The sequence below is a fragment of the Syzygium oleosum genome, unplaced genomic scaffold, assembly GCF_021117445.2.
Source record: "Syzygium oleosum isolate NSW1041296 unplaced genomic scaffold, Sole_v2.1 Sole_v2.21, whole genome shotgun sequence".
NCBI classification, from domain to species: Eukaryota; Viridiplantae; Streptophyta; class Magnoliopsida; order Myrtales; family Myrtaceae; genus Syzygium; species Syzygium oleosum.
The window spans coordinates 5,142,000-5,155,044 of NW_026607505.1; the positions used below are offsets into that span (position 1 = coordinate 5,142,000).

A 13,045-nucleotide genomic window follows, 5' to 3' on the forward strand; every position below is an offset into this window, starting at 1 on the left:
CAAATACACTTTACAAAATACTACTTGCATTTTGAAAAATACCTTTAATTTAAAAGCCTTTGCATTTTTCCAAAGACATTCCTCCAAAACCAAACCAAGCGGACCCTTGAGTTCATTGAATAGATGGGCATAGACGATCCAAAAAGTAATACAGAGACTAAAATAAGAAGTGCAAAATAAGTCTTCAACAGAATCAGAAGGAAAACTTGTACATCGGACTTGACTGTTTGGTCCAGTCAGCTGTACACATCCGTTGTATAGAGAGGACAATCAATACAAAAAGAACAGGACGTGGAGAGAGCTCATACTGTACAGTTTCATGTTATTCCGGTATTTATACACGCATCGACACAACACACTCTGTCAAAATTGCTTTCTACTTCTGTTCTGACGCATTCTATTTCAATCTATCTAAACCTTCACGAGTAAAAGAAAAAAGAAAAAACCGGCCGAGGCTAATAGCGAAACTCCCATAATTATCAACGCGTCTAACCCAGAATGCAAAGTTTTATTATGCCCTCCATATTTTGTGCATCAATCCACTAGTCATGTAGTTCCCGTATAGCTCTTGTAAGTTTCTTTTTCATGATGGCTTCTCTTGGATAGAGCATGAGTGCCAACACCAAAGAGAACGTAAGGCCAACTATCCCGCTAAATGGTTGGAAAGGAGTCCCCGTTATCCAAAGAGGGAAGTTGGGGTTGTGGATCAAAAAGCCACCTGATTGGATAGTGTAACTCAAGACTAACATCCCTGCTCGGAGCCCAATCGGAATGGCGAGGCAACCTTCACCGATATGCCGAAGCCCAGCCAAGCTTAGTGATAAGAGCCATAGCCCCGGTATCGCCCATGGAGACCTGAAATTCGGCGGGTAAGTCAAATACCTTAATTTTGACTCGGGGGGAGGATCAGGGTCAGAAGCAAATTGATCGAGTGCATGACAAAAACAGGAACCAGGTTCAAAGTAAATGCATTAACCTAAAAGCTAAAGGATGAAACAGTTGAGGCATGCATAAAGATCAAGCTAAGAAGAAAGGACGTTGTCCTCGTTGTAGCTGGTAAAGAAGGTGACACGACACTAACAGATCTAAGCCTTTCCAGAAGGCAAGTTTGGCAAGTCATAAGTTTGCCTTCATCATCAGAATGTTTATTACGAAAACTTCTCTCAGTAAAAAACAAAAAAATTGCCACTTGTTTAATCCAGAACCAAGATTTCAGTAAGGACAGGTTAGCAGTGTTGCATGATACTTCAAAATATAGAAAGGGTGGTCACCAAGTTACTATTGGACTTCCAGGAGTACTGATTTACTTGTCATATATTGAGTAACATGTTTTTCCTGGCCCCAGTAGACATTCCGCAACAAATGAAGAACAGAAAATTGATGGAGAAAATCCAGAAAAAGGAGTTAAGAAGTTGGAAGGAACATGACTTAAATTTAGCAATGCACCTCTGGAACAGGGAGAATGCAAGCCCTGAAAAAATAATTCCCTGATGATATCCAAGATCAGCAGCAATTTCTTGAGTTAACCATGATCTGAAAAGCAACTCTTCCACAAGGGCAACAGAAGTTGCTGTAACAGCACCTCGACCGACCAAGATGAGCATTTGCCCATAAGACTTGAGCCTTGTCATGGCATCTAAAGACGATGAATGAAGACTTGGAGGCCAAGAAAAACTCACGCAGCCTAATAACGAATTAACATACTGTATGGACAAAACAAGCAAAATTCCCCCAACCAAACCCCTCAAAACAGCTTGGATCTGCAAACGAAAAGCTGAAATGAGATCATGAAGAAGAAATCCCACGGAAAGATCTCATGCATGGCAACTATGATGAGTAAAAGCCAGTGCAGCACCACATAAGAATTTTAAAAAGAGAACGAACTGCAATGAATTTTACGTCAGCAGCAAAGGCAAATAAAACGAAACCAAACAGCTGGACTTGTTTGAACCATATTATTCAAGCTCGTGATGTTCAATTTGCTGCATTAGCTTTTCAAATGGAGCTTGAGTCTACTAAAATTCGCTTTGAATGGTATGCAAGCCAAATCTAGCATTTAGCGACTGCTATAATATGTCTAATGGTTTTTATTACTGCATTTACACTTTTGACTTATTACAGCATTTACACCTCTCTCTCTCTCTCTCTCTCTCGCGTGCGTTATTTTTCAGATTTGGTTCTCTCGCTAACATCTTTTCAGCGTAGTTTTTGTTCTTGTTCATTCCCCTTTTAAAAGCATCTGTTTTTAAAGTTTGTATCTAGTAAACATCTGGTATTGTCTGTAGATTTACAATGAAATGCTTTGCTAGTTCGTTCTCCACAAAAAGCAACATAACAGACGCCTCTCCAACAAAAAAACAAAAGAAGCTAATAGAGAACTTCTCACATTGTACTAAGCATTTGCTAGACCAGAATCGTAAGATGTTTAGTCACTTAGTCAAATCAATGGCATGTTATTTTCAATATCATTTGATCATTTTGATTTTATAGATTTCTCGAAAATTTTTCGTTGAGCATTTTACTGACAGATGGACTCATGTCTCCATCAAACTCAATTTGACTGCATGCAAGAAACATTTTGCAAGAACATCAACATAAACCTATGAAATGGTCCTGAAATTTTAATTAGATGCGGAAGTAATGTTTTGGTCAAAATTTTTGCATAGGTGTGAAATACAACGTGGCTTTGTTGAAAAATCTCGAAGTTCATAATATTACCAGATAACTTTTTTAAATGTTGCTCTCATAAATATCCACGATCAGTAAGTTCCGCAAAGATTTCCAGCTTATATATGGGAACACCAGATATACTACTACCAATCACTTCTGGTACTATTCTGAAAGTTGATAAATTGAATAAGTAGATTACTGGATGTCAATGCCTGTTCAGTATATTCGCCTACAAAGTACAATGCGTGTGTAGCAAGAGCCCTCTCCCCCACACATAGAGAAAATCTGAACCACGATCCCACATGCATCAACAGAGACAGAGATGCGGGCGTGGGACAAAGGTATGTGACATGCAATACACAGATAAATATTTGTCAAACATATGAATCCATACCTTCTGCATCGACATCAAATCCAGCCCATATTGCTTAAGGGGATATTCATACCCACGGATCCTCTTGCCCCATAACATAACAAGTATCGTAACAGCAATGTAAAGACCAAAAATGCAAGCAAAATCAGCAATTCCGGAGGAGCTATGCGACATCCAGCTCTGCACAAGTTTTGGAAATAGTGGAACAACAACAGGCGACCAGAGAACAAGAACCATGGCAACGAAACCCACAATCCTAAGAAAATCCCAGCAGAAAATTGCTCAGAATATATAGCAAATTGCAGAATAGACTTGGGAATCCATTCAAACTACAGAAACTAGAAAAAGTAATACGAAGAACGTGTGTTTTCGAAAGAGTTCTAAGACATCACATGTCATGTGCAATATCTGTTCCAGGGCAGGGAAGATTATCTTTGATTCCTTAAAATTTGTTACCTTAACGTCAAAAAATATAGACCTCTTACTTGAAAAAACTATCTGGAGCTGTTCAAGATAAGAAACAATGTGAGGATGTGACTAAGTTTTATGGATTATTTTGCCTGTCAGACAACAAATCAGTTTGTATTAATAAGGAAACACTGCTACACCCAACCTTAATTTCAACTGGAGAAGAACCCACGTTTTGCCGCGAATATAGCTTTTCGTTTACGAAAAAAAATATCTTTTTGAAGAATAAAATATCCAACACGAGAATAAACAATTATAAAATAGTAGAACGTTTCTTTTTCTCTTTTTTGGAGTAAACAATTTTGACATAGTTCCCGGTAGTTTTGATATTTTTTATAGACAATAATTTCACAACAATTTGCAAGATTTATAAGCAACACCATATTATTTGCTTGACAATTAAATCTGAGAAATAGAGAGAGAAATTGGTATAGAATACATGGCGAAATTGGTATAGAATACATGGCCCAGGGAGTAATAGATATTCCACATCAAAATAGAAGAATTTATTATTTGCGTTGTGATCTCTAGTTACCTCTGAAATAGTGGTCTTTCTGCTATGCGCAGCAATGATATGAGTTTATCAGTCAAACTCATAGCACCACGTAAGCCACCCCAAAGCAAGGCAATTTTACCAACCAGCTTCAGCATTCCACCCCTCTGACCCAAATCCGCCAGCATAGCTACCAGCCTGGAATCACAACCAGAAACATTTATATAGCTAAAGAAAAGACAACAATGCTTACACATTAATTAATGACTAAGAAGCAAGATAAAGGTTAAATATAATCACAAAACACCTTTCTTGATCAACTTCACCATCTTCTTTTGTAGGAACTACAGGACCAGCCACAGACATGGCTTTTTCCGCAAGGCTTGTGACTATGTTATTCTCGTCTTTTCCTGATGATGCATCATCAAGTTTGTCAAGTTCCTTTTTCTGAGCTCCTTCATCTCCAATGCTGTCGCCATTGTCTAATTTCTGCACCACCAAAAAGCATCATCCTTACATAACAAAATAACACAAAATATCTCATATTACCACTTCCAACATTATGAGATACTTAAGAAATTACTCTCGTTTCAATCCTGTTATTTGTCACAGTGAACAATGAAAACATGGAATGGTAGACAGACGTGCTGTCTAATTAAAGAGAACGATTTAGAAAAAAAAAAATTAGAAGTGATACGTGCCATCAAATAGGACCAATAGGAGATCTACAGCCAAAAAAGTGCGGTAAGCAGCAGTAGTACAACCAGATTGATAGACAGAGTAAGGATTAATGCTGCCAATTCTGGAAAAAATTGGACCATATTAAAGCGTCATAAGCAACAGGAAGGATTAAAATAGATTAACACACCACCTATATTCACAGGTGTTACTTGAAGGCCAGACCAAATTTCTAAAAGCAAACCAACGCATTGATAATTCTATGAGCATGTGTTTCATCCAGAACATGAAAAAAATAACTATTAACAAAGAACTATCTAAAGAATTAAGGATCACCTGTTGTTGCACCAACAAAGCAGATGTTCCCAGAGCAGCAGCAGCAGCAACCATGCCGGCCATAGCTTTGCCATTGTTTCCATTCTTCCCATCATTATTTCTCTCTTCTGTGCATGGTGAAGGACTCGTAGTATCTTGATCAGATTGCTTAATGGATGATTCGTCAATTCGAGAATCGCTGGGCTCGCTACTATTGCTCCCTGCAAAATTTTGTGATTGAATTACATCTTTTTCATCAAAATAACCACGAGTAACATCCCCAAATTTTTGAGCTTGACTAAGGTCAGTGTCCATTTCAACGTTATCCTGTGTTGTTGCCACATCAAAAGACTTTCTTAAAGCTGCCAGGCAAGAGCCTATGATAACACCAACTGGAAGTACTCTTCTCAAATAATTTGTTTCCTGGACGGCTGATGATATTGCAGTAATTATATGCTCTCCTTGAAGGATGCCCAACTTCTGTGAACCTTGACCAGTGCTATATTTTTTTGTATCGAAGTCTAAAGTGTGCTCCTTGTCATGGTCAACAACTAGACACACAGCATTAGCAACATGATCAAAATCTCTGGCAAGACTAGATTCCAATTCCTCCATATCTTCTAAATTGCGCTTGCGATCAACTTCAACCTTCAAACAATCAAGGATAATCTTTCTAACAAAATGCAATAGCTCAGTTGATCTACTATCATCAGTACCAGCCTTCTTATCCATCCTATCAATCATTTCGTATTCTTGAATTGGATTCTGTAACTTTTCAGTGTCGACTATCGTGTAGGAGGGTTCGATTGTTCCCTTTTCTTCTCCTGAATAAAGGAGTTCGCTGTCCCTATCAAGATCTCTCTTCTTAGTGAGTAAAACAGTATAATCTCCATTGCTTCCTGGTTGTTCCAAGAGCTTCCATCGCCCTTCTTCTGGGATATAGTCAAGTAATAGGGTCGTAGTTGCATCCTTATCAAGTGACTTAGTTGGGTACTTAGAAAGAAGATAGCTGTGAAAATATGCATCACGAAGAAAATCTCTGTATGCATTAGCTCTTATGTACAAGGGGATATTATTTACACGTCTAAGCCCATCAGGGCTACTATCTACAAGTTTTCTGTTGATTAATTGACCTTGACCCTTTTTTCCAATTTTATGCTTATCGATGTTATTAGATATATCCTCTCCTTCAGAAAACCGGTTACCATCTACAAAAACTTGAGCTGGCTTCTCAGCCTCAAATTCATCTTTTCCATTATTTTGTCCATCTGTAATCTTCTCTTTGCGATTGTATGCATCTACATTTTGCTCTTCAGTTGCCTTCTCATGGACTTGATCATGTTTCGGGGACAAAGAATCGAGTTCACCATCCCCGGCCTTGTCGTTCTCTTCATTTTCCCGATCTGAACTTTCTTCGAACTGAGTAATCATTTCCTCCAAAACACCAAAAACGCTGTTGACAGCCACTTGGGTGGAATCATCCATCCCTGTTAAAGCATCTAATGCTTCTGAAACTGAGAAAGTGGGGGAAATGGAATCGGTGATGCTGGACTTATTCTGTTCCAAAACAGGCTGCGAGCTCTTATTTTCTCTTCTCTGAGGATCACTATCACCATTTTCCACTTGTTGCATCTCAGAAGTGGATCCAGAGGGTGATTGAAATTCTTCCGCCTCATTCGCTGATGTCATCCTTCTTGGTTCAGCTAAAGAGTCCCCACTTTTCTCTTCATTCTTCTGGCTGTTAAACTCCTCATTTGTTGCCAAATCAGCAACCTTATTCTTGTCATCTATTTTAGGATTGTCAGATGGTTCTTTCTCAGGCCCATCCGCCCCTTCAGGTCTAACAGGTTTTACTTTGGAAGATTCAGCAGTATCATGATTATCACCTAAGTCACTGGCATCTTTCTGGATACCATCTTCGTTAAAGCTTGCTGATTTATCTATAGAGTGATGCTCCGCTTCTAAGGTAGCAGGCTTTTCTTTTTCCAGCTGATTGTCATCAGAAGCATTTCGCGAGCCCAAGTTATCACTTTTCTGCATCTGATCTGAAGAATAGGTATGCTTATGTAGACCATCTTTAATTGAGATTCCGGTCTCATTTTCTCGAATCTCGGACTTCAAGCCAGATGAAAAACTGGGAATGCTACCAATGTCAAGGATCCCATGCAGTTTCAAGTTAGAACCTTGAGTATGCAAAATTCCAGATACAGCAGTTGTGAGCTTTTCCCGAACATCTTCTGGCACGGCATCCTGCAAAGCGTTCACAAGAGTCTCCCCCTGACTGACAGCAGTAAGGACCTAGACATTTAAGATCGAAGGATGAATCGACAGAGAAGTAATTATGTGAACAGTTAAGGCAACTCCTAGTAAATAACTGCAGATGAAAACAATTATTAGATCAGAATTTCAGCATTTCCTGGTACAAAATGACCAGTTCAACTTGTAACACACATTAATCAGTTTAAAAATTTAAACTTGAAGGAAAACTGAAAGATCCTATTGTCATTTAGCATAATGCAAACCACAAATCAGCACTAAAATAGCAAGACTACTGAGGCTTTTCAAATGTTACAAATCAAGAAAGCTAAATCCATCACCCTAAAAAAATCAAAAGACTTTCCATCTCCACATTCATTAAGAGGCATACTTAAATTTCACGAATCTACATGCTTGGAGACTTGATGGGCAAACATCATGTCCATTTAAATAATCGCTCCATGCTTATTATCATCTGGAGCTAAACCACAAGTCTTCCAGATAATTACATAGTTTCAGATCCACAATTATTAATTAAAGATAACTAACATACTCTTAAACATTACCTTATTCTTCTTATCTTCTGTCAGGGTACCAGGCATAGCAGCATCAAGCATATTCATAACAACTTGTGCTGACTGTAGCACCTGTCCTCTTTCCATAACTGTTGAAGAATCTTCCTCCTTGACCAGCTCTTCATCAAGAGAGCTGCTCTGCGGCATAGCACCATCTAACTCTCTTCTGGGGCTCTGCCTAGATCGGAAATTGCCAGCGGCAGCGTCACCATCTTCAAGCATCTTATCTCTAGGATCAGTTGTATATCCATTTGAACCATTTATCCCGGTAAATTCTAAGAACTTACTAACCCTGTCACCCTTGTTGGATGTTTTCCCTTCCACAACAGGTAAGCCTTTTGCAGGGTTTATTGTCACATCTATATCTGTCAAGAGAGGATGACGACCCTTCAGAAGCCCGAGTTCCACTGCTGCAAGCCACTGCATGAAACATGCGGGAAATTTTGACTTGAGCAATCACATGCTCAAACTTATCTAAAAAAATTTGGAATGCCGTAACTTACAAGTAAAGAAGAAAAGAATGAGACTTTTGAACAAGTAATGTGCCAAGAAAAGTTCTAATCATGGCATACCAGAGACTACAACCAGCATATTAAGAGTATGATCTGCACAGTAGCATGTTGGAATTGATCTAGCATTCAATTTTCAGTTGCTCCGCAGAAGAAAGTGTTGAACAAATAATGTAGAGAAGATTAACGACAAGACATTCAAATTCAAAACACATGGGCAAAAACTAGGGTGATCGCTGATCTTACTATTATTGAATAACTAAGTAAGTGCACTAATTTCATTCCTATTTATAAATTGATACTAGACCAAACTAGCGAAGTGGATCCCAAGTCTATATCAGGGCATATACAGATCTTGCCTTTACAAAGAGAGGTTGATCCATGTCCGGACACTCTATCTCATCTGTGATCACATTATGAGCCGGAATTTTGAGTAAATATTCCTTTTTGCACAATCAAGACCCACCTACATACGTATTCCGATGGAACCAGATAACCTAACTTAATCCATGGAAGAAACCTGGGACGCTGCCACTATGCTTGAGTTGGTGTCCAATTCAGGTACGCCCGCCTTTCCCTCCAGACTATGAAGAATCTTGTTGAGTTTAGTCAACAAATATTGTGTGCCGCCTCTTTGATTTCTTAAAACCAGCGCACCATCCAATAACCAATCCCCATTGGATCTGATTTAAACATGACAATATATTTTATTTCATCTCAAAGATTGCTTCAGCCCGCTTGTAAAGTTTAACGAAATCGGGAAGATCATCCTTGGAGTGGCAGAAGAGCCTCTTACATATGTCTGAAATGCTTCCCCTACAAATGGTGGAATAGGGGAAAATTCTTCATCTCCCTGGTCGATCTCAAGTGGCATTTGGATCGAGCGTATGCAAGAGAGTCCTTTTGAAGGTCCTGCATAATTGTAAAAGGAAGGGGATCGGAGTTGTGGGTGGGCCAGACAACCCACGTCCTGCTCCCTTCGAAGTTCATAGGAACTACCGAAGAGCCACTGCACTCTCCGAAGGCAACAATCCATTGGAATATCCAAACAAGAAAACCTCACCTCATTTCTAGTACTTATTCAAAGAAAAATTCTCCTCTTCAAATGTTTAGAACCATGATTACAGCAAGCAAGGAAGGCAGAAAGAGAACTCAATCAATGCATCCATCCTATACCTGACAGAGAACTACTCCATTGTAAACCCAAAACAGTGAAGTTCATAAATGGAGGTTGAGGCAATACTTATACAGCCCATTGAAAATGTACACATGTGAGCTCCAGTGAAATGAAAAACTAATTAGACTGACAAGAGCTTTAAAAGAGACCTCTGAACTTCAAGTCTTTCTTTGTAAATTACATTGTTCATAAAGTAATGGTGCTAAAAAACTCAATCTAAATAATGGACCCTATGACTTGGGGAAATTTTCTCTATTACCTATGAAACAGTAAAGTAACTACTTTACCCCAATTTCTGTGTATAGGCAAATCAAAACACTCTGAGAGGTTCTGAACGCCTTATCGTTAGGCATATGAAAGAAAACTATCTTAGGGAAAAGAAGAGACACTGTTATCGTAGGCAACATTGACACATTCCTCACCCGACATATCAGAAAAAATAAACAAGTCCAGCAAATCTGATACAACATTAATCTAACAATTAACAAGAGGCTTCTCTAAATAACATAGTAAACTAAATGAACATAAATCTATCTTACACAGAGGATTTACCTGGATTGTGAGATGCCGGCACCAAGATAGAGCAGATCTGCTGTCAGCAGCAATGCCAGATGGCAGACAAGAACACACTAATAAGCTTGTGTAAGGATTTTCTGCTATCTTACTGCGTGGAACGGAGTAGAGGGGCACTGTTCCATCATCATTCTGATAAACATCCGAAATTGTTAGAGTTTTCTACAATTCCTCCTTCTTAGGGGAGCGGGGAGAGCACACCAACATTTTAATCAGAATTGTATATAACAAAGAAGAACCAAAAATCTAGACAGATAATATAAGGATTCTTTTAGCAGTTTCACATCAATTAACCATCACATGCACATCGATGTGATGCACAGACATATGAAGAGATGTAACAGGGTCACAATTCATCTACCAAAGTGGTATCATGAACTCAATTTTACTGGACATGTGAGCAGCTATAACTGTCAGATAAACAAGTTCAATGACAGTAAACAACACCTAGTTTTTCTGACAGCTATGCAACAAAAGCAAAGGACATTTTATTTAACCAAAACATGTGAAATTCTGTGTCTACCAAAACCTTCAAACGAAGGTTGTATTATGGTTATGGAACCAAAAGGCTGTGACTTGACACATTCAAAGAAATTATTTAGAAACTAGTCCCTTTCTCTATTATTATTATTATTTTAATTATTATTCACTGATCAATTCATTCAATTAAAAGAAGAGATAACAGAGGAGGATATGCACCTGTATAAAGAGAACGGGAATCTTCATGCTTCCCACTGAGTCTCGTGTGCTTGACTTTGAGTAAAAATCTTCTATTGCTTCAAATCCATAAAATACCATAGATATTGCTTTCTCAAATTCTAGCACAGATTTTGCTACCAAAGCCTTTTCCACATCAAATCCTTTTGCTCTCCCTTGGAAGAGCTCCTGATAAGGATGAAACCGCCATACAGTTAATTATTCATAGCAAAGAGCTAAATTGCCGAAACTACAGAAGTCACATCACTTGAATCGCATTTGCCGCAAATGGTCAGCTTTCTGATCCAGGATGAAGAATACCGGGACTAGGAGATACCTTATTGCTACGTAGAATATCTACTAGTCCACTGGTGAGATTCTCATCTGTGCCATTGTGACGTGCAGAGGACCTTGTCACTTCCTCCAAATCAAAAGGGTTGTTTATGCATATTGCCGCTGCCAGAGGTGTCCTCTCCCCAGCCTCAGCGAGGTACTTTGTCAGCATATTTGCCCCGAAACCCCACCCAACCCCCATCAATGTCGTCCAAGGCCTCGCCTTACCGATAAACTGAACAGCTGTGGAGATATCATCGCTGTCAGCAGCTGTGAATAACCTACATAAAATGAAAGTATTCAGGAGTTCCTACTATCAGCTTGCTTTTGCTTGGATTCGGACAAAGCAGCTCTAACTCTGAGGATCTCCACCCAGGAAACTTATCTCGAGATTCTACTGCAGAAATGAGCACGGACAGATCCTAAATGCCAGTGTCCATCCCGTGATTCTATGGATTCCTTACCCACGCTAATTGACAGTGCATATTCAAAGTACTCAATACGAAATTCTTTTACTCATACTAGTAGAAATGTGTCTAGCACATTCAAAAGAACAATCTCCTCTAAGTAACTAACCAACTAACAACATCAACCCAATCTACCAAGAAACAAGGAAGCGCCTTACCTCGCCGTCGTAAGGGGCGAACCAGCGCATCCCCTCGGGTTCATCACAACCGGAAAAAACCCATGCCGCAGCGCCTCACAAACAAACGCCCTCACATTCTCATCCATACTCCCCTCCGCCGTCCCCGGGACCAGCAACAGCGTTGAATCCAACCCGTGCTCTTCCCTCAAGTCCAAATTCGCCGGCCAATCGATCGAAATCACACCGCCGTCCGCCGTCCCGACGCAGACTCTCTGATACTCCAATTTCTCCTCCAGCTCGCCGTCACCTTCCCTCACCTGCATCCTCCCGCTATCGAGCCTCACGAAATGCCGATCCTCCTTCACCAGCTTCTCGTTCACGTCCTCCAGCAGCTCGCTCCCCTCGAACGATATCGACGGGCACCTCAGCAGCACGAAGCGGTTGAACGGCGTCGGGCTGGAGAAGAGAATCCACTCGCCGACGTCGGGGCAGCGCCGGCCCCGCCCGGCCTTCCGCCGACCGAGGGAGAAGGCGGCGCCGGAGGCGAGGCCGAAGAAGGTGCCAGGGAGGAGGACGTCGGGAGAGAACCGGGAGACGAGGCCGCGGAGGAGGTCGTCGAAGGGGAGATGGAAATCATCGAGCTGGGCCCTGAGGGGCAGGTGGCGGCGGTCGGCTGGCTTGAGCCGGCGACGCTTGTAGACGCGGAACTCGCGGGCTCGGAAGGGGCGCGCGGGGCAGAGGAGGGCGGCGGCCGGCGGCGGAGGGGCGGTCGGGGAGCGGAGGTGGTTCATCGGGGGGAAGCTCAAAAGTCGGCTGCGTGCGCAGGAGGAGTGAATGATGATGACGGGAGTGTGTAGAGAGAGAAAGCTCGAAGCTCGAGGCGGTGGATTTAGAGAGAGAGAGAGAGTCGCGGGAGGGTGGCGGAGAAGACGGTGGCGGTGGCGGGGAGTGTACGGAAGCGGTGGTTTTCGGCGGGGGCGATGCGGTGGAGCCCGCCGTGTGAGGCGTGGGAGGGGGGCGGAGGGGTTGGCGCACGGCAGTGTTGCTTTCCAGAAGGAACCCGAGACGGACCCAATAAAATTTAAAAAAAAATATTCGAAAAATGATGAGAAACGGTTGATCCAATGCGATGCAGAATTCGCGGTCAGGGAACGATGCGCGAGCCAGTTCCGCCACGTGGATCCTTTGCTGTCGTAGGCTCGTCAATTAAAATATAAAAAAAGGGCGGTGCGTTTGCCGACACAATCAAATCTTGGTAAAGCAAAAGCGGATCGGGGCCCCCCACCGGACCGGGGGTAATTTTGTAGCAATAATAGAGTCGGGAGTTCGACTCCCGACACATC

General features: G+C 41.3%; 1 protein-coding gene across 3 annotated transcripts; it reads right to left on the bottom strand.

Moving 5' to 3' along the window:
* Window positions 1-183: 183 nt before the first annotated feature.
* On the bottom strand, window positions 184-12,737 carry LOC115670946 (uncharacterized). Of its 3 annotated transcripts, none has more exons than XM_030592356.2 (11): window positions 11,742-12,736; window positions 11,121-11,397; window positions 10,787-10,972; window positions 10,067-10,219; window positions 7,820-8,248; window positions 5,019-7,295; window positions 4,312-4,493; window positions 4,047-4,202; window positions 3,065-3,299; window positions 1,447-1,760; window positions 184-855 (listed from the first exon to the last, which is right to left on the bottom strand). In XM_030592356.2, the coding sequence occupies exons 1-11, from the start codon at window positions 12,491-12,493 to the stop codon at window positions 543-545; spliced, it is 5,274 nt and encodes a 1,757-aa protein (XP_030448216.1). In that variant the 5' UTR covers window positions 12,494-12,736; the 3' UTR covers window positions 184-542. The 3 variants fall into 3 exon arrangements, with proteins under 3 accessions (XP_030448216.1, XP_030448217.1, XP_056176781.1); XM_030592357.2 differs by having other exon boundaries at window positions 11,121-11,359; window positions 11,742-11,883; XM_056320806.1 differs by lacking the exon at window positions 184-855 and having other exon boundaries at window positions 1,622-1,760; window positions 3,065-3,223; window positions 11,742-12,737.
* Between the last annotated feature and the right edge of the window lie 308 nt (window positions 12,738-13,045).